This window comes from Apium graveolens, chromosome 10 (assembly GCF_009905375.1).
Source record: "Apium graveolens cultivar Ventura chromosome 10, ASM990537v1, whole genome shotgun sequence".
NCBI classification, from domain to species: domain Eukaryota; kingdom Viridiplantae; phylum Streptophyta; class Magnoliopsida; order Apiales; family Apiaceae; genus Apium; species Apium graveolens.
The window spans coordinates 38,111,401-38,130,730 of NC_133656.1; the positions used below are offsets into that span (position 1 = coordinate 38,111,401).

A 19,330-nucleotide genomic window follows, 5' to 3' on the forward strand; every position below is an offset into this window, starting at 1 on the left:
AAATGACAACATTTTTTCAAAAATATTTTTATTCTTGGGTATTTTTCAAAAAAGTCCAAAAATATATCTCGCTAATCATTTTCTTATTCATAAATTTTTGTAAATATTACTCCCTCCATCCCACCATTAATATATATATATATATGGTGTGTGACACAGAGTTTAAGAAAAAATATAATTTAGTGGAAAAAAGTTAGAAAAATGATAAAGTGATGGGATCAATTAATATCTAATGTATATTTGAATGGAGGGGAAAAAGTAGTGAATGCGAGTGGATAGTTGTTATTTTTTATATTATTAAATTTTACTATTTTTTGGAATATATACAATTGAGAAAGATATTTTCAAAAAGGATAATATATACAATTGAACTCCATAAATTGGATTTTTTTGTATATATTTTTTATGGGTATAAATAGGGCTGAATATTCAGTCGGTTCGGTCCAAAATCAGACCGAACGGAATAGACTGAAAAATCGATTTATCATTTTTCCTTGGACCAAAGTTGAACTGAAATAATTCGGTTTGGTCCGGTTTTGAACTGAATGGACCAAATTTTTTGTCAAAAAGAAATTTGCATTAAATTAAACCACAAATTATGAAATCTAAAATATAACTAAATTAACATGATATTTAGAGTTTTTAGAGTGTATTAATATAATTATTAATTAAAAATTATGATTTGGATTTTTAAGATATATGTAAATGTATATAATATAAAATTATGATATTTAATATTTGGTGTATTTAGTGTATTAGAAAATCGGATCAGGCTGAATTTTATTTCGACCTATACCCGAAGGGTAGCGGCTGCGGGTTATCTATGATAAAAAAAAAATTACCAAATTTCTGAAAAAACAAAACGGAACTGTTGGTTTTACTCAGACCTACGTGTATGGCAAAGTCCATTCTAATTTTAGGGACAAAACTAACGCATAAGGGCATCTTCAATAGAGATTGCTAACAAAGTTGTCAAATCATGAAAAATCATTAAATATATTATTTTCTAATTTTCTCTCACATCCATGTCAAGAATCTTGGTAACATTTATTAAAATTTTGCTCCAATAGTTAAGCAACTTTAAATGTTGCCCCTCTCTATATTAATTTTATAATTAGTTTAATATAAAAGTAGGTAGAGTAATATAAATTTTAAACGTTTTTTTTATGACTTTTTGCTAATTTAGAAAGTTGCAGAGGGTTGCCCGTTTTGGCAAGCTCCCAATTCGAATAAGTAGGCAACAGATGATATAATCGAACCAGCGTGGTAGCCAAACCAAACCCTAGTTCTTGCAACATTTGTTTCCATACTGTAATAACTATCAAATCAATCCTTAATTAATATATTATGAACCCTTATGACTCCAGATTTGCCGACCCTTCTTCTTATCGTCCACGCCGAAGGTATTCTTCATCTTTTCATACATATATCTGTGTTTATATTTGTCTGTAGCTTTAGTGCTTTTGTTCTTGATTTTAATTTTATTTTTGATTCTATTATATGTATTGTACTCACTTTATTGTTGTTATTGTATTATATCCTTCTTTCTTAATGGTATTATAGTCATGTAATTAGGCCTTTTGTTATATTTGTTTCGAAATTGCTTTTCGGGCAAGTATATGATTCCTTTTCATGTATATTATAGTATTCTGATTGGTTTGGTTTTACGGATATACCTGTAGTTTATCTAGACGTTAAAGGTTAGATTATTAATGGAGACAGTTGTGTATATGCTTTTAAGTTTTGTGATTTGAAAAAAAAATGTTACTGAATTTTTTACTTTATATACATACGCGATTGGGATTCAGTTTAGTGAGAACATGGAGTGTTAAGCTTTTTCTTAACAAAATAAGTGTCGGAATTAGTGGATAACCTACGAAAAAATGCAGAATCTCATATGGTTCATATGGTAATTATATATTTGTATGGGTAAAATCTATCTATTCAGTATATGTTAACTTTTAAATGATAACTGGAGAACCTTTTGTTACGCAATTTTATCGTCTTCCGAAAAATTTGTCACTAAATGACTTTAAATTTATACGTGTGTTAGTTTGTGATATAGTTTTTTGTTTGTGTGTATTTGAAGTGATTTGGTTGGGCCACCTCCAATGATTCCACCTATGATGGGTGGAGGAGCGCCTGATTTTAGTCGTAGGGGTCCACCTCCATATGGTATGCAACCTCCTGTTATGGGTACTGGATCGGGTGGAGAAGGTGGATTTAATGGCTACCCACCTTTCCAGCCTAGTGTTGGTAGCGGGTTTGATATTGGACGAGGTGGTGGCGGCAGTAGAGGAAGAGGATTTGGTGATCGGGGTGGTGGAGGTTATAGTGGTAGGATGAGCAGTGGAGGTCCTGGGGCACATAGAGGAGGTCGAAGTCATGATAGTGGAGGGAGGGGATATGAGTCAGGTCATGGAATAAGTCGAGGTGGGAGTTTTAGCGGAAGGGGCGGAGGAAGAAGTTTTGATGGTGGAAGAGGTTTTGGTGGTGGCCGAGGCGGTGGGGGTGGAAGAGGCTTTGATGGAGTCCGTGGTGCGAGAGGTTTTGATGGAGGCCGTGGTGGGGGAAGGGGTGGTAGACATGGTGGTGGGTCAAAGGGGGATCTAGACAATATTTCTCTTCCAAGACAAGATTTTGGAAACTTGGTCCCTTTTAAGAAAGACTTTTACGAGGAGAGTTTATCTGTGAGAGCAATGACGGAGCAGGATGTTGCAGTTTATCGTGCACGACGGGATATAACAGTGGAAGGCTATGATGTACCACGGCCCATCCGGACATTTATGGAAGCAAATTTTCCTGGTATATTAGGATACACGGTTAATTGATATATATTTTTTTAATCACTTGACAATATGTATCATGGGAAAGCTGAACCTTTTTATGTTATCTTAGCTTATTCTCTTGAGGTTTTTACGAGGCTGGGATTTGTGGAGCCGACACCAATTCAGTCTCAAGGGTGGCCAATGGCTTTAAAAGGAAGAGACCTAATTGGTATTGCGGAGACTGGTTCAGGAAAAACTTTGGCATATCTGATGCCTGCTCTAATTCATGTTAGTGCACAGCCTCGTCTAGGTTTGTATTTCTTTTAATCTCTGATTGGAATAGTTTTATTCTTTGTCAGCTTTAATTTTTTTTTTAGGTTCTAGTTATTTATTGTAAATGAAATTTTTTAGTGCAAGGCGAAGGCCCCATTGTACTAGTATTAGCACCCACCAGAGAATTGGCTGTTCAGATCCAACAAGAAGCTACCAAGTTTGGAGCACGTGCAAACATTAGAAGTACCTGCATATATGGTGGTGCCCCAAAAGGACCTCAGATCCGTGATCTGCAAAGAGGTGCTAGAATTCATCAAGTTTCTTGACATATAGTGATGCTAAGTATGAAAATTATTAATTAACACTATTCTATGACAGGTGTGGAAATTGTCATTGCTACTCCTGGTAGACTGATTGATATGCTAGAAGCTCAACATACAAACCTGAAAAGAGTAACTTACCTCGTGTTGGATGAGGCTGACCGAATGTTGGATATGGGATTTGAGCCTCAAATACGTAAAATTATTGCCCAGGTACGACATTAAATGTCTTGTAAATATTAACTAACGTAAGCTGCATAAGAGAACTTTGTGTTGCCTCTATGTTTTTATATAAGCACTGCTTTAAAATAATATCAGTCATTTTTTCTTTTTTATTAACTTGTGCTGCTCAATTGATGACTTCTTAAAGTACCAAACTGAAAAAAGTACGGTGTAAAAATCTATTGTATTAGCGTGATTCTAATTATAAACTAGATCAATTTGAAATATAAAGTGGTTGGTGGTTGTGATTCTGGGTAATAGATGGGTAAAAAAATACTTTTGAAACAAAGAGAGTTTGCGAGGGCAGAGCTCTTAACTTATTCTCGGTGCACACATCTCTTTGATATTGGTTCATCCGAGTTACATGTATTAATATACAAGTTACCAGAGAAAGAAAATTAAGAATTGGGTTTAAAACCCATATTTTTTTTCTGGTCTGTTGACGAACAACCATGCCTGCAAGGAGCTGGAATTTTTGACAGGAATTTTAGAATTAACAATCTGGTTAAATTGTGCTATGCGGGCATTTGGAATTATACTCGACTTGTTTTGACCAATAGCAGTCTGTAAAGTATATCTTTGTCAGGTTCATGATATTATATTTATGAAGTTCCTTTGCCTACTGTCAAATAGTCACTTAATTTCTTGACGTAATTTTTTTGCTCAATAGTTTCATATGCTTTAAGTACTGATGTTTAGGTATTCAGTATGCTTTTTGTAGTACTGATGTTTAGGTATTCAGGATGCTTTTTGTGTAAGCTATCATTATTAATATTATCGCACTTGACATGGTGTTTGGGTGGATACGTTCTAAATTTATGGAGTATAGTTGAGTTTTGAAGGTGTTTAGTCATATGCAGATACGACCTGATAGACAAACATTGTACTGGAGTGCTACTTGGCCAAAAGAAGTGGAGACGTTAGCGAGGCAGTTTTTACGTAATCCATATAAGGTTGAATCCTGTACGCCCTTGATAAGGATAGGGATTGTTGAAATTGGGTATGTGTGTTGATATGTTGATTCGATGTCTGTTGTTAACTTGTCTTCTGGTTATTGGTCTTGTAGGTAATTATTGGTTCCCCTGTCCTGAAAGCAAATCAATCAATAAACCAGGTTATTGAAGTGGTAACAGAAGTGGAGAAGTACAACAGGTACTACAGTAACGGATAACTTAAATGTCATAACTACCTTGGCTTCGACAACAATACTCAATTTAGAATTACTCCCGCAGGTTGATCAGCCTGCTGAAAGAAGTGATGGATGGAAGCCGAATATTAATATTTGTGGAGACTAAAAAGGGTTGTGATCACGTCACAAAGTCTCTGAGAATGGATGGATGGCCTGCTTTATCCATCCATGGTGACAAAAGTCAGGATGAAAGGGATTGGGTTCTAGCTGAGTTTAAAAGTGGCCGGAGTCTTATAATGACTGCCACTGATGTTGCTGCACGGGGTCTTGGTAGGATCATTATGTGCTAGGGTTCTTAAGTCTTTATCCTTGGTTATAGATGCTGAAAATGCGCGAGTCTTCCGGATGCTGTCTAATTGAGAATATAATTGTGGTTTGGGTGATAAAAGGATAGCAGGTTCCTTGATCATTGGCATTTTTCTATGCAATATCTTCCCACCTGCCTCCATGAAATGCCTGATGAGGTTTCTGGTAGAATGAAAGGGATTTCAGATACCATTTTTTTTTAAATTTGAAACTTCTGCACTAGTGTATCTCAACTAGTCTGAGATGAACCAGAGTTAGATAATAAATTTCATATCATGAGCCACATCCTAAACCTTTAACTTGTCGTTTGGTTCCAAGGAGCTGAGTGAGTAAGAAAGAAATCAATGAACTAATAACCCTTCTGGCGGGCCTATTATATCCTGTGCAATCAAATAGGGCATAAATTCTATTATCAATAACTTAAGTCATGCTGTAGCATATTCTAGTGTTGCCTTATACTATGGTGGGACCTTTATAGAGTATCTATTATAACTTCAGAATCAAAATATAGTAGTTGGTAGGCTAGCATAGGAATCCTTTCCTGGAACATGAAACCTATTATGTCATTTGTGTAGAAGTGAACTGAAAGATGCTAAAATGTCTTTGGGATGCATAATTTTGCTCCCAAGCATGTAGCTTAAGTATCTTCTATGAAACTAGTTAACTACTGTATCTCATGTAGTTTAGATGGATTACAGAGTTGGACGATGTATGTGAAGTGTAGTTCATCACGATCTACTTGCTTACATTTAACACACTGTTTTGTTGTAAGAAACAGAGTGAGTTCGAAATGGACTGAAATAGTTACTCTTTTGGTGGACATTATAATTTTGCCGATCAAATGGAGCGTAAAACATATAATCATTAAATTAATTTGGAGTGTAACATTATGTAGTGGTGCCTAGATTTTGGCGGGACCTTAGCAAAATATTTGTTATGACCTAGGCCAGCACAGGGTACCATGGCCTGTAACCTATTTTGTCACTTTGTGTTTAAAATATACTGAAAGATGCTCAACTGTCTTTTGGATTCATCATCTTTTTCCCAAAGCATGTAGCTTAAGTTACGTGGATGGTGAAAGCATATAGTCTGCGGAAGCTCTGCTTTAGTACACAGTTTTTTTATTGCAGGCTACACCGGGTCATTTTTAGATGATCGTATAGTTAATTTTAAGTCACATTTTAGAAATCTAAATTTCTTAAGATTCACAATGAAATTTTTTGAACAGAAAGCTATTTCCTGTATATTATGACTTCTACTTTCCCCTACTAGTGAGTGTAAGAAAGAGTTTGAAATTGGTAATGCCCGTCCTGCCATCCACAGTTATGGTGTTTGTTCTCATGACAGCCCGGTTGACTCATACAGGCTTAATTCATTGATTGGATATAATGGAAGTTGGTGGTGGAGTTGCTCCTTATCCCTGCAAGGTTTAAGGTGGGCACATTTATATGATGAATGTGTTATCTTATAGTGATCAATCGGATCTTAGAACTGCAGGGATAAGGTTGCTTAGTATTATCATCTTCTCTTTGACATGTAGATGAAGCTAGTTTAACTTGTTATATTTTTGTTTGACTTTTTGTAGATGTGAAAGACATAAAGTGTGTGATCAATTACGATTTTCCATCAAGTCTTGAGGATTATGTCCACAGAATTGGCCGAACTGGTCGAGCAGGAGCTAAGGGAACAGCTTATACATTTTTTACACATTCAAATGCCAAACATGCTAGGGATCTAATTAAGATCCTGCAAGAAGCAGGGCAAGTTGTTCCTGTTCCTTTGTCATCTTTAGCTCGCTCATCTGGTTCTGGACATGGAGGTAATTACAGTTTAAAATATATATCAAAAAAATGATATTTCGGCAGTCAAATAATAAATTCATGTTGTTTCTTCGTCACATCAGGTGGTGGAGGTAATTTCCGCAACAGAGGGCGAGGAGGCTATGGTAATCGAGGTCAGGTATCTGGATCTAATGCTATCCCAATTGGGGGGAGGATGCATTGGTAGTTTGCACCATAATTGCTGTAACCTTTTCTTATATTTGAAAAGCAAGATGGGCCATTATGAGAACAATATATTTGGAGTGAATTAGCTATTGTGTTGCATTCCCTTTTTTCAGAAATGTAGTACCAGAAGGCAGTAAAATAGAGACATGGTTATCTGTGAATTAACTTACATTTACTTCATAGCTTGCATATATGGGACTTGTAAGGTCATTTCTTGGCCGCAGCATAGCCGCGGACTTGAAACTAAAATATTTTAGTATCAATATCTTGTATTTTATGTAACTAAATTATTCACTATATCAACATTTGTGGCAACGATTGGACATTAAAGTGTTTCAAATGGAAGGGGGTTTTTATTGGAGATTTGGAGTAAAGAATCATGCTTTTATTTCTCTAAATCCAAAGGGGATTCCATGAAAGTAAGAAGCTGTGACCTGCTTTGAGCAGTTTAACATACTTGAGGGCTGCTTTGAGAGCGATGGCTGTGGTTTCTTTAAACAGATGCGTGGAAATGTGGAAATATTAGGATTGGTGTCTTAAAGAGCATTGACAATATGAGCTCAAGTCTTTCATTAAAAAACCTGTGGAGTGGGGAAAGATCGTTAAGAATAATAATTTATCGGTGAAAATGGAAAAATGTTCGGTTTGTTGGCAAATGGGTATTGTAAGAAAAAATTGTATTGGATGGATATCTTAAAATAAAAAATTGGAATAAAATACAAAAGTAGATATCAAACTATCAAATGGGTATTCCATTCGGTGAAATCAATCTTCCCCTCCAAATACGGGTATCTTTGCTAATGGTTCTCAAATAATGGGTAGAATTTGTCAAAGAAGGCTTCACAACTTCTCAGTTTATTCCCGGAGCATGTCATAAAAATGTTGCTAGACCTCGGATCATTTACTAACTTTTTGATTCATTGTAGGACCATAACATACTAATGGATGTTGTCATATAAATTTACTGCAAATATTTTATTCATGTAATAATTATAAAAATATTGTAATACCTTGTAATTTTATATTAAATAGATTTTTTGTGTTTTTATTCCCAATTTTTAACTTAAGCTACTGTAATTAGTAATTTTTTGTTTATATAAAATAGTATTTTTAATTTTAAATATTGCTTTTAAATATATCACAAAAAAATTGTAAATCTCCAAAATAAAGGTATAATTATATTTAAAACTGACATGAAATAAAACATAAACAGAGTATATTAAGCAGCTTGTATTAAGTTAGTGAGGAGTTTGGAAAAATGATCAAAATAGGAGACAACATGCGAAAAAACAGAACAAATTTGTGAAAAGATGGAAATACTCAAAGATGTTTATTGTATACCGAACCAATAAACCTTTGAACTTCTGAATGATCCAAATTTTATCTTCCAAGTACCAAACTGAAAAAGCCTGATCACTTGCTGTTTATTAGAAGAAAAAAAACTCGAAAAGGCATAGAAAATAAATGGAAGATGAACGTATATTATGTTCACTTTTATGGTGCCACTAGCTCTGACTACAGACCACAGATGTACATGAAGCCTTGTCGTCCATGACTTGAAGCCATCCCCCAAGCAAATAATACATTTGGAGTGTGCACTAGAATTACTTGTGATGATGGTCAAGTCCTGTCAATCATTAGAATATAAACTACTTAGAAACAAGGGCTTATTTTGTAATAGTAGACATTAAACTTTTGTGTGCAAGTGATTCAGAAAATTTCTAACCGAAATTTGGGTTTAACAAAGTGAACTTGTACTCTTATAAATCCAGGACAATGATTCAGTGGTCATGAGGAAAGGTGCTATAGACAGACTTCAGATGAGTTCCTTGCATAATAACAAAATTTGAACCCTATACTTGTCCTGTCTTTCCATTCCTTAATCGAAACGATGACTACTTTAAGTTAAACAAAAAAATGATACATTACAGGTTCTTATTCCTTAAGCGCTGCGCGGTGCTTTGTGGTTGCTCACCGTGCATTACCCTTCGCTTTTAAAGTGAACTTGCTTATGAGCATTAGGAGGAAAGAAAGGGTAATCATGTATTGAAATGAATATTCTTGATCTCCCTATTAAAAAAAAAACTTGAAATGGTCCAGAACCATTAAGAGAATGATTTAAGAACTTTATGCATGGTAAGGAGACTCCTGGAACAGTCAACTCATTCCCAATGAACAATAAATTATTTATTAAAAAACATATGCACTATGTTAATTGTTAATAGTTTACGATCCAGTTGGGTCCTTCCTATACCAATAAAGATAGTATAATGACAAAGCAATTGAAAGGGAGGGTGGGGGTGAGAGAGGGGATATAGCAATCAGCAGCACCATTCATCAAGTTCATTTCCAGTGAAAAGAAAATTCAAACCCAATTTGATTAGTTCTTTCATTTTGTTACGCAACTCAAAACACATACGTGCGCGCGCACACACATAACTACATAAACTTATCTACACATACAAAGTAATTTTTTTTGTTTGTTCAAACTCCAAATATGCATGTTTAACATTAAAAAGCCTAACAAAGTTATGTAGTCCTATATTTTCTTCTATTACTGAAAAAGGTAATAGATATCTAATGCTATCTCTGTATAAGGATACAAATTTTAACATTAAAAGGCTTAACTTAGCTTCATTTTTATTTTATAAAAAAAGAACAATATTGCACTCTAAAAAGGGGGAAACAATCATTTTTTTACCTGACATCTGGGTTCCATTTCCTTTGAATATTTCAACTTCTTCTAAATTGAAGAGTCGAAGTATATAACAGGCACTTGTGGTATTAATCTTCGAGAAAATTCCTCTACTTCCCTGCGTAAAGAGAGTAAGAAATAATAAATTCCTAGTCAGAAGTACAGAAAAAGAAGGAATTATCATGCCAAATATGGCGGGTGTTGAGAAGGGCTACTTCCCAAGGTTTCCTTAATCCATTGGAGTGACCAAGGCAATTAACTCAGAAAAATTAAATAACAAAAAAAACTTGATAAAACACAGTTTGGTACTGAAATTTGTCTGATGAACATGTGAAGCACTTTCGGAACTTAACATGATAGTGTAAAACAAATATAAAATAGTGAACAAACTTCAGAATAGTAAAATTATTACAGCAATACTACTGAGGTGCAGAGTAAGGGCTTTGGAAGTGATGCATGCTTTAGAAGCCACTGCATTACGCATCAAGTGGTCAAACATGGATTCCTCGCTTATCTTAATACAAGCACAGTGTTTCACACATGGGTAAATAAAATGTGAATGATAATAGACAAAAGAATAGCAATAAGGATGAAAAGCAGAATCAGTATAGGATATGTTTTCTGCAAACACTGGCAAATATAACACAGCAGAATGATTGCGTGCATGTTTCTTAAAGCACAAGCTCATTATAGCAAATGAACTTATACATCGGTAAAACGATTTATGAGAAGGCGTTTATTTATATAGAGAAATTCGCGCATTGCGCGGGAAAAGAAATAAACAAAGTAGTTTTTTTATACAACCGGAGTCTGAAAAAAGAAGTTGCACACATAGTTTAAATATTCGATGTGGGTTTGTAATATGAGTAATGAAGTATGATGATCACTGATATTTGGATATCTTATAAAGTTATATGATGAGAACCATTTACCGAGCTCAATTACAGTTATGCATTACATAAACATTACTAGTGAGCTTATTAGTCTTGTGGGAATATGTTGATTGTTTTCAATGATGTACTACTACTTCGTTGTTATGTTTTGTAAGTGAATAGGATATTTATTTATTTCACCTAAAAATTACAAGTCTCTGCCTACTTATCATCATGTTCTGTCCGAGGGACCAAGCAGAGACATAGTACATATGATTGTTCATGTATAACAGGAAAAAACAAGGACACAACACATCACGTAAAGCTTCTCATCATTTTTCTGAATAACAATCCGCACTCTCTTTATGTAATTATATGCAAAAATGGTAAACAACATATTACTTCTAAATTTTCTAGTGGGGTAAGCGGGTTATTTTAGAGAATCTATTGCCATAAACTCACGCACCTTTCTTCTAATATGAGACAAGAAACCCAACCTCCAGCAGGAGGGAGAGGGAGTGATGTGGCTGGACTCAATTCCTTTAATGATACTCTTTGGAGACCAAGAGTAACTGGAAAGAAAATACTACTGTTTCGTAAAAGATTCGTCGAAAGTTGGGAAATATTTCTACTGATTTTCAAAGGCAGGTCCGGGCTGGAGTTCGGGTCAGCCCCAGCCTGGTTCCGCCATTGGCAATGTGAATATCATTTACTTAGCTTTTAGTGGTTTGGTTTTTTTACACTTAATAGTCAAATTTTGGATAGCTTAATCCAAAGCCAAAAATATTATGCCAGAATTTGAATAGAGATAAATACTGTAATTCAAAACATAGATACTAAACCTAATTCCTAAATTAGATATTTCCCATGTTACTTGATTCAAAGAACTCAATGATTTTTAACACGATCACCAAATTTAGCATCTTCTAATTCTCTGTCGGATATTGCATGATGTATGTTTTCCTAAGACTTTAAAGTGAATACATGCAATAGGTGTATTCTATGTAAGTCAATGCTACCTACTTCTATTGCTTTAAGTGATGTCAAGTTTACGAATGGATAATTTACATATAAATTTACAAATTATTTTGTCTAGGCATTCAATTCTTCTTATCCCCTGTAGTTCAGAGAAGGAATCAAATCTAATTTTACCTATATATTGTTCCCAATTTTAATTTTACATGTAGAAAGTCAGAATTTAGGTACGTATTCTATCAACAAATGCACAGGTAATATGAAATGATAATAAGCCCCTTTTTCTTACCTATTTCTCCGACTGACTCACGAAAATTAGGCTTATGATCCTTCTTAGTTAAATATGTTACATCACAATAAAACTGAACACTAATTCTCCAATTAAGGAAGTATATACGAGGAGGGGGGGGGGGTTTGAGTTATGGGATTCCAACCCGGTTAACGAGAATGAATTTGAAATTTCAAAAAAAATTGAACTAAAATCTCGTTCCTGTCCCTATTAACCGGGTTGAAATCACATGATCTAAATATCACCTAGGTAAGAAATGCATGTATGCCGAAAGTTATAATGACTCAGGAAATGATCACATTACTAAGAAAGTAGGCAATAAATAACCTAACTATTTGTCAAAAGTAAAAGACATTAATAATGCATACTTGTTTTAGCAACACATGAACATACATGTTATAGGTGCCACTTTTAACAACAATGCACATACATGAAATAGGTGCACAAAGTAGTAATATTATTTAGTACATAATCAATAATTGATAAACACTAGTCAACTTTCTATTCCATTAGTTTTAAAATTTTCTGTCTTAATAAATGTATAAAAGATTTAATTGTAGAAGAAACCAGCTCAATTAAAGCATGTTGATCAGGTTTAAGTTGGTAGTAGAATGCTGGATAATTTGTACATGGATCAAATGAGTTAGCCCCTGGGAAGTGATAATAATTAGACGTTTTGTCTTAAAACATGTCATATATTTGTTCTGAATTGTCAACAAACAAACTACTGTCTACAAGGGTATACAAAATGCTCATCGGCAGCAAAGTAAAACCTTGAAAGATGTACATAATACAGCAGTTAGCTACAAAAATAATGAAAATGGAATTTCAAGCATTTATGGTATGGCTACTGCATGCTTACAGGACCTATAATATTAATAGGCTCACCTATCAAGATCCTTACTCGGAGAAGGACCAGAATCACCATTATCAAAGTCATCCTTAAAAGTGAAACTCTTATTACGAGTGTTCGATAGCTTTAACTTATCAGCGATCATGGATGATATAGAACTACTCCGAACTCCATGGCTACTTGCTTCAAAAACATTTGAATCCTGGAAGATGTCAAACATTGGAAGTTAACCAGAAAGCATACATTAACCAACCAAGCAATATTCAATTGAAAGAAGAAGAGAAAACCAAAAAGATCTAAGTGGGCAACCTCGGTGCTGATCTTGTCAGGGCCCTCAATGGGTTTCTTCTGCCTGTCCCTCTTTTTGCTGTTCTTTTTCTTCTTACTAGTTCGGACCCTCTTAGCAAGGGAATCCTTATTTCTCGCATCTTTTACAAACAAATAACACTCAGACCACTACAGAGCACAAAATTTTGTGCTCAAGGATACAACATAATTCTTAAACACTTAACCGGAAACAGAAAGCACTACCATCCCAACGACTCCAAAGCTGTTTGTCATAATGGTTCACTAAGGTCCGCACCCAAGTGCAACCAAAGAAACTATGGGTCTCACCTTGTCTGAAATTCCTAAGCAAGACGTAGTGTATATTGTGCAAAACTTCTAGCATAGATATTAGGTGTTATCCAACTGTCTCACAGTTTAAATAACGATGTTAGGACTGATGGGTTTAGTTTCAGAATTTCTAGGAATCACCTACAGTTGCTCGATTTCTACTTAAGCTTGAAGGCCACTATAATTAATCGTTTCTTTTTCATAGAACTCAGATAATGAATGAAAAGAAGAAGGAATCAAAAGGTAATTCCCCTGCGCTGCTGGGTTCCGTTTTAGAATGTCTAGAACTCACCTAGAATAACTCGGTTCTACTAAAGCTTGCAGGCCACCAAAACTTTATCATTTCTTTTGCAGAAAATTCACATAATGCACAGAAAGAAGTAGAAGTATTCCAAAAGGTAACTCCCCCTTCCCTTGGGGAGAAAAAAAGAGGAGCATAACTATATGATAATATTTCTCGAGTTTTTTTTTTTTTGCTGAACATATTTCTCGAGTATTTGTTTTTTCAGGTATAATTCATATATAAGACAATAAAAAGGTCTTAAGACAAGAAAATCATTGGAAAAAGAACTGAACAAGTGAATATACCTCCATCTGCTCCTTCAATAAAGACAAGAAGGTCATCGATAGAACGTGTCTCTTCGTATTGCCTTGGCATTGATAGCCTAGTCTGTGATACAACCTCAATCATATGAAAGTGAAAAGAATAGTTAGTAATCAGGAGTTAAAACTTAGAACTGTACAATACACGTATTTGCAAATTTATCAAATCTTCAGGTGAAGAACAAAACGGATTTTATTGTGTCAAAAGTTCACCTTTATTTTCACCATTTCCTTTTCTTTGTACTCTGTTCTTAAAATGCTTAAAAGCATGATCCATGAAAAATGTTCTTCTTGCATCAATTTAATTGGTTCAAATATATCAAGCTAGTCACTTATTACAAAATTGACTCAAATTAGTAACTCTTTTGAAAATTTGTATCAAAAATATCACTCTACCGTTAGTTGAAATTCTTAAAAGTATTATATATTGAGTTTCATACATTTTTTATGAATGATATTACATACAAATGAAAGAATTATGACTTCTAGTATTTTAGATAATATTTTTAGATTTTTAAATATTTATCTACTATTTATTTTTATTTAAATCAAATAAAATAATCAAAAAATTAAAAATAAATAGTTAACAAAATTTTAAAAATCTAACAATATTATCTAAAATAGTAGAACTCGAAACCTTTCATTTGGATGTAATATTATTCATAAAAAATGTGCGAAACTCAATATATGATACTTTTAAGAATTTCGACTAACGATAGAGTGATAATTTTGAAACAAATTTTTAAGTGAGTGACTCATTTGAGTCAATTTTGTAATCAGTGACTCAGTTGATACATTTGGACGCAGCAAGTGACTTAGTTGATAATTAACCCCAATTTAATTTATTGAACTTAAGAAAGAATGCACACAATATAGCGAAGAAATAGAGTGCAAGTGCTTTAGATACAAAAAACCAGTGTAACATCATCAGGACAATCAAACATGTGCCATAATTCTTCAAACGACGAATTACGCTCAATCTTCTTGAGAATAGCTTCAAAAGTGCGATCAATTAGAGATTCCATTTGCAGGCAGTGTGCAACATACATCAACTCACAAAGAAGATTTGCATCCATTTCAAGTAAGTTTTCATCAAAAGTGTTGCGCTGATATTAAAAAAGTTTACAATTAGTGTCACGTTCAGTGATGTTCTTCATCAAAATCTATTACAAATGTAGTTCTGCATATCATACTGAAGACTATAAATAATAATAGTAATGAGAGTATATTTATTTGATTACTTAGCTATTAGAGATAGCTTAAAGTTACCTATATCTTTGCACAAATATTTCAGCGGTTGAGCTTCTCATAGCTTCAAACTTATTTATGCTCTAAGAGATTACAACATAACTCCATGATATATTATTATTAATATATTTACCACATGCAAGAGAAAAATCAATTTTAAACACTTAATCAAAAGGACATAGCAACAATGAGAACCAAATAAAAAAAATATAAACCTTGTAAGGGCTATCAGGTATATGATGATATTGGCAATAATCGAACACGAAAAGCAAAAAGGGCGGTTTGATCGCTGGAGGCAGAAATATGGGGTTGCTCATACAACAACCATGTCCTGATTGCATTTCTTTACATAAAGTCCCACATAATATGGCAACCTTCGATTCAAATTGTTCCACATAACCATCAGCAGTTATAATCCATACCTGGGAATTCTTAGTCTGGAATGCACAGTGAAATATTGTTAATACAAAAAAAAAACACCATACAACATTAAGGTATAGCAAATTAACAAAACTAACATAGTAAAATAAGTGTACGTCCAATAAATTATACAAAATAGTGTTTCTTTTTTAAAGTCTAGAATCTACATAGTTTTGTTAATAAAATTTGCGTTTCTGCTAAAAAGCCTGTTATTACAATTTAAAACTACAATTTAAGCTCTATGAAATAGTAATTTATTTATTCAGTGAAGAAGCTGAACTTTAAACAAGAAACAGCTTTATTTTTTAAAAGAAATAAAGAAGCAGTGTAACATTTCTACAACATTTTAACACCACTGTGCCAATTGTTTAAGTGTAAAGTCATGCAACTAACAAAAGAAAGTGACGTGAAAGGGAGCCGTTATTGGTTGATAATTTAAATTGAAAGTAAAAAAAGAAAAGAATTCAAAGAAAGAATATAATTTTGGCAGTACCTCTTGTTTCTTCTCTATCACTGGAGCTTCTCCCATTTTGCTGCAACTGACAAGAAAGCCTGACATATCAGCTTCGAATAAATTCCCCTCACAATCCAAACGTGACCTGAATTTGAAGAAATATAAAGAAAGTCAGAGCTGGAGACCGACATATAGATATTTTAAATTAATATAGATACTGTGTAGATATTACATGTTCCAATTCTGTACTTTTTATTATTTTTATATAATGTTTAAAAGTATCAGACAAATATGTATTTTCTTTAAATGTGTATTCGGATTTTTTAATTAATATACACATTGTGTAGATATCACATCTTCTGATTCTATTCTTTTCATTATTTTAATATAATGATTAAAAGTATCGGACAGATATATATTTTTTTTAAATGCAGATTCAGATTTTATTATATTCTACCTGCATATAAATGTAATAACAAATAAGAATTAATATATAGGCAAAAGATTCTTCTGAGAGACACCCTATATATACAAAATATAATTAATCGTGAGCGGGTAGAATGCTCATTAAAATTAAAATATTAATAAATCGCACATATAAATTAAATATGCAGAACATTATAAATAATAGAAAAAATTTAAATTTATAGTAGAATTGAAAGCAAATCATAGGTAGGAATTAAGACACATATATATACAACTAATATTAATACATGGGTATCACATCAGAGACCAGTTTGAAATTTAGCCTTAAGTTATTATAACTCGGGGGAAACTATTAGATTACAAAAGATCTCAAGTTCGGCTTATTACGCAATAATATTATAGGATAGATAGATAGCACAAGTATCACGTTGGATAACTACAAGAACACTGAAAAATAAGATTCAAATTTTGATCTTCCGAATAATTTATGCCATATATTGTTTTACAAAAGATCTTTAGAAAAAACAAAGGAGGTTCGACATTTCAAGCCTGTATATTTTACTAAATTTATTAAATGTAAAACTAACAATCCATAATATATTAATGTACCATTATCCGCATAATTAGTGATAAAATATGATATTTCATAAAAAGTTGAAAACTTATCACTCAAGTGATCTTTATTAGCACAATACTTCTTGAAAGAAAATTAAATATATACAAAACTAGCAAAGAACGTTCACAATTTATCATACAATTTTATCTTAGTACACAATATACTTGCTAAATTTTCTTGATTATATACAAATCAAATGAATAATTCAAGAAAAAAGTGCATGTTGAGAACCATAATCATACTAAAATAACCCATAAGCATAATTAAAAAAAGTTTTGCTACAAATCTTCTCAGTGACTTCATGAACAGTCATACTTGCAAACAAATATTATATAATTTTAGAAATACTAAACTCAATAAAGGAGTTAGAAGCAAGTGTTTAAGGTTTTCACCTAAATAATAGATGACCAAAGGATATGTATTAGGTCAAATTTCATTCTTTAATATGTATATTTTGTATGTGTCTAGAGTGTTCAACCAATAGCCTAATTTATTTAAACTTTATTAAATGTTTAAATTTAGTTTTATTGGACTTTAAAAAGAGTTATTCATCATAATGATAATTACTAGATTTGGTTTTGTATAAAAATTCGTGAAATTTAGTAAACTGAAAAACAAGCTCGTAAATTTTCAAATTTTGTTAAATGTACTAGGTAGGCTTGATTTATATATAGTAATATTTATTTATAATTTTGAAAAATAATGTTGGCCGGTTAAGTAATGATTTCTTCATGGGTTAAGTTTAAGTTTATGGAGCGATTCTTCAATGCAAATGTTGCATCACATGGTAGTACATTATAGTTGCCGATTTCCCTAAAGATGTAAAAGCTACAATTGTTACATTTATACAATACAATGATCAAATGCATGATGATGTGGTCCCTTAAAACTAGAGGTTAACATGTCGATTATACATTAGAACACTGTTGTTTGATCTTTAAAAACAATTTTTAATAAATGAGGCATTAAACTAATAATTCCATGAATATTAAATATATTTATTAATTCAATCGGAACAAGAATGTGGACCAACCTTTTACATAGGCTCGAATCGAGCTGCTTCTACTTGAAAAACAACACAATGTCCTTTGCAATTCATTGCCTTCAACAAAGATAGACCAACAATACAGGCGTAAAGTCCTTTATCATAATAGTCATTGAACTTGATTATTCACACAATAGAGCACAGAAGTATGTAAACTGTTTTGGTAATAGCAATCTACCTGCTTTAGTAATAGCAATCTACCTGCTCATCCCGCTACCATGTAAATTGCAGGCCAAAGCTAGAAGATACTCCACCACCAGACCGAAAAACCTTCTCCTCATAAGGTCTCGACCATCTATCATCATTAATGACAAAAATCGTATGGTACTTCCAAGCTTATCACTGGGGAACCTGTATTTAATATTGAAAACACAGAAAAAATATACATAATACACTTATCCCAAGGTCTTGACAATCTTTCATCATTGACGACTAAAACTTTATGTTACTTCCAAGTTCCAAGCTTATCGATGGCCAACCTGTATTTCATAGTAAAAAAGACAGAAAAGATTACATAATTACATAATACACTTAACCTATAACAAGCATGATCCAATATAAGAAGACTAGAAGATCCATCAATATTAGTTATAGAGATAAACTGAAATCTTTTACAAATATGTAAACCAAATCACACAATCTTTCCTTGCATAAAAGAATTAGTTAAAGAACCGAGGGGTGTATTGAACTAGGATCCTAAGGGATTTCTTTTCATTCATGAAATCCAGGTGTATTCAACTGGTATTTTAAAAAATGTATCAGAATTTTATGGTATTTAACTAGGATTTTAAATTATGCTACAAAATCTGGTGGTATTCAATCGGAATTTTAAATTATGCTTAAAAATCTGAAGGTATTCAATTGGGATTATTTAAAATCCATTAAAATCTGATGGTATTCACATGCTGATAACTCATGGTGGCGGGGCCACTCCTTCGACGTCGTGCCAGGATCCTTCGCCGCTGTGGGGGTGTAGCTGTGGTGGGGTTCCTACAAAACAACACCGGAAGGGGGGTTTGGGTCTCGCGGCGCCTCCGGTATGAGAGTAAGAACTCGCTTTTGGGGAAGATGAAGATATATATGAATGCAGGGTAGCTGTGTGTGTATATGAGTGTGAGAGTGTGATTAACCCCAA

At 33.2% G+C, this 19,330-nt stretch overlaps 2 protein-coding genes across 5 annotated transcripts; one reads left to right on the forward strand and one right to left on the reverse strand.

The window, feature by feature from the left end:
* The first annotated feature begins 1,222 nt into the window (after nucleotides 1-1,222).
* On the forward strand, nucleotides 1,223-7,445 carry LOC141693961 (DEAD-box ATP-dependent RNA helicase 20). 3 transcript variants are annotated; one of them, XR_012563322.1, is made up of 10 exons: nucleotides 1,223-1,403; nucleotides 2,090-2,805; nucleotides 2,899-3,078; nucleotides 3,180-3,341; nucleotides 3,420-3,574; nucleotides 4,444-4,536; nucleotides 4,650-4,735; nucleotides 4,816-5,042; nucleotides 6,444-6,512; nucleotides 6,664-6,800. XR_012563322.1 is itself a non-coding variant. In XM_074499155.1 (10 exons), exons 1-10 carry the CDS (start codon nucleotides 1,348-1,350, stop codon nucleotides 7,083-7,085), a joined length of 2,013 nt encoding a protein of 670 aa, XP_074355256.1. In that variant the 5' UTR covers nucleotides 1,225-1,347; the 3' UTR covers nucleotides 7,086-7,445. The 3 variants fall into 3 exon arrangements, 1 of the variants encoding a protein (XP_074355256.1); XR_012563321.1 differs by having other exon boundaries at nucleotides 1,224-1,403; nucleotides 4,816-5,236; nucleotides 6,664-6,731; XM_074499155.1 differs by lacking the exon at nucleotides 6,444-6,512 and adding an exon at nucleotides 6,982-7,445 and having other exon boundaries at nucleotides 1,225-1,403; nucleotides 6,664-6,897.
* Nucleotides 7,446-8,340: 895 nt separating this feature from the next.
* LOC141692621 (SKP1-like protein 21) lies at nucleotides 8,341-18,834 on the reverse strand. Of its 2 annotated transcripts, none has more exons than XM_074497511.1 (10): nucleotides 18,374-18,834; nucleotides 18,184-18,252; nucleotides 16,148-16,253; nucleotides 15,450-15,671; nucleotides 14,901-15,092; nucleotides 13,972-14,053; nucleotides 13,078-13,196; nucleotides 12,804-12,970; nucleotides 9,786-9,897; nucleotides 8,341-8,711 (listed from the first exon to the last, which is right to left on the reverse strand). In XM_074497511.1, exons 3-9 carry the CDS (start codon nucleotides 16,211-16,213, stop codon nucleotides 9,828-9,830), a joined length of 918 nt encoding a protein of 305 aa, XP_074353612.1. In that variant the 5' UTR covers nucleotides 16,214-16,253; nucleotides 18,184-18,252; nucleotides 18,374-18,834; the 3' UTR covers nucleotides 8,341-8,711; nucleotides 9,786-9,827. The 2 variants fall into 2 exon arrangements, with proteins under 2 accessions (XP_074353612.1, XP_074353613.1); XM_074497512.1 differs by having other exon boundaries at nucleotides 8,345-8,711; nucleotides 15,657-15,671.
* Nucleotides 18,835-19,330: the final 496 nt, after the last annotated feature.

Excerpts from the sequence above, each read along its gene's own strand:
- LOC141693961 (XM_074499155.1), top strand. The coding sequence starts at position 1,348 with ATGAACCCTTATGACTCCAGATTTGCCGACCCTTCTTCTTATCGTCCA. Across the intron at positions 3,079-3,179 it reads TAGTGCACAGCCTCGTCTAG|TGCAAGGCGAAGGCCCCATT; the intron begins GTTTGTATTTCT and ends GAAATTTTTTAG. Across the intron at positions 6,898-6,981 it reads ATCTGGTTCTGGACATGGAG|GTGGTGGAGGTAATTTCCGC; the intron begins GTAATTACAGTT and ends TCGTCACATCAG.
- LOC141692621 (XM_074497511.1), bottom strand. The coding sequence starts at position 16,213 with ATGTCAGGCTTTCTTGTCAGTTGCAGCAAAATGGGAGAAGCTCCAGTG. Across the intron at positions 13,197-13,971 it reads TATTGAAGGAGCAGATGGAG|ATGCGAGAAATAAGGATTCC; the intron begins GTATATTCACTT and ends TGTTTGTAAAAG. Across the intron at positions 12,971-13,077 it reads CTGACAAGATCAGCACCGAG|GATTCAAATGTTTTTGAAGC; the intron begins GTTGCCCACTTA and ends GACATCTTCCAG.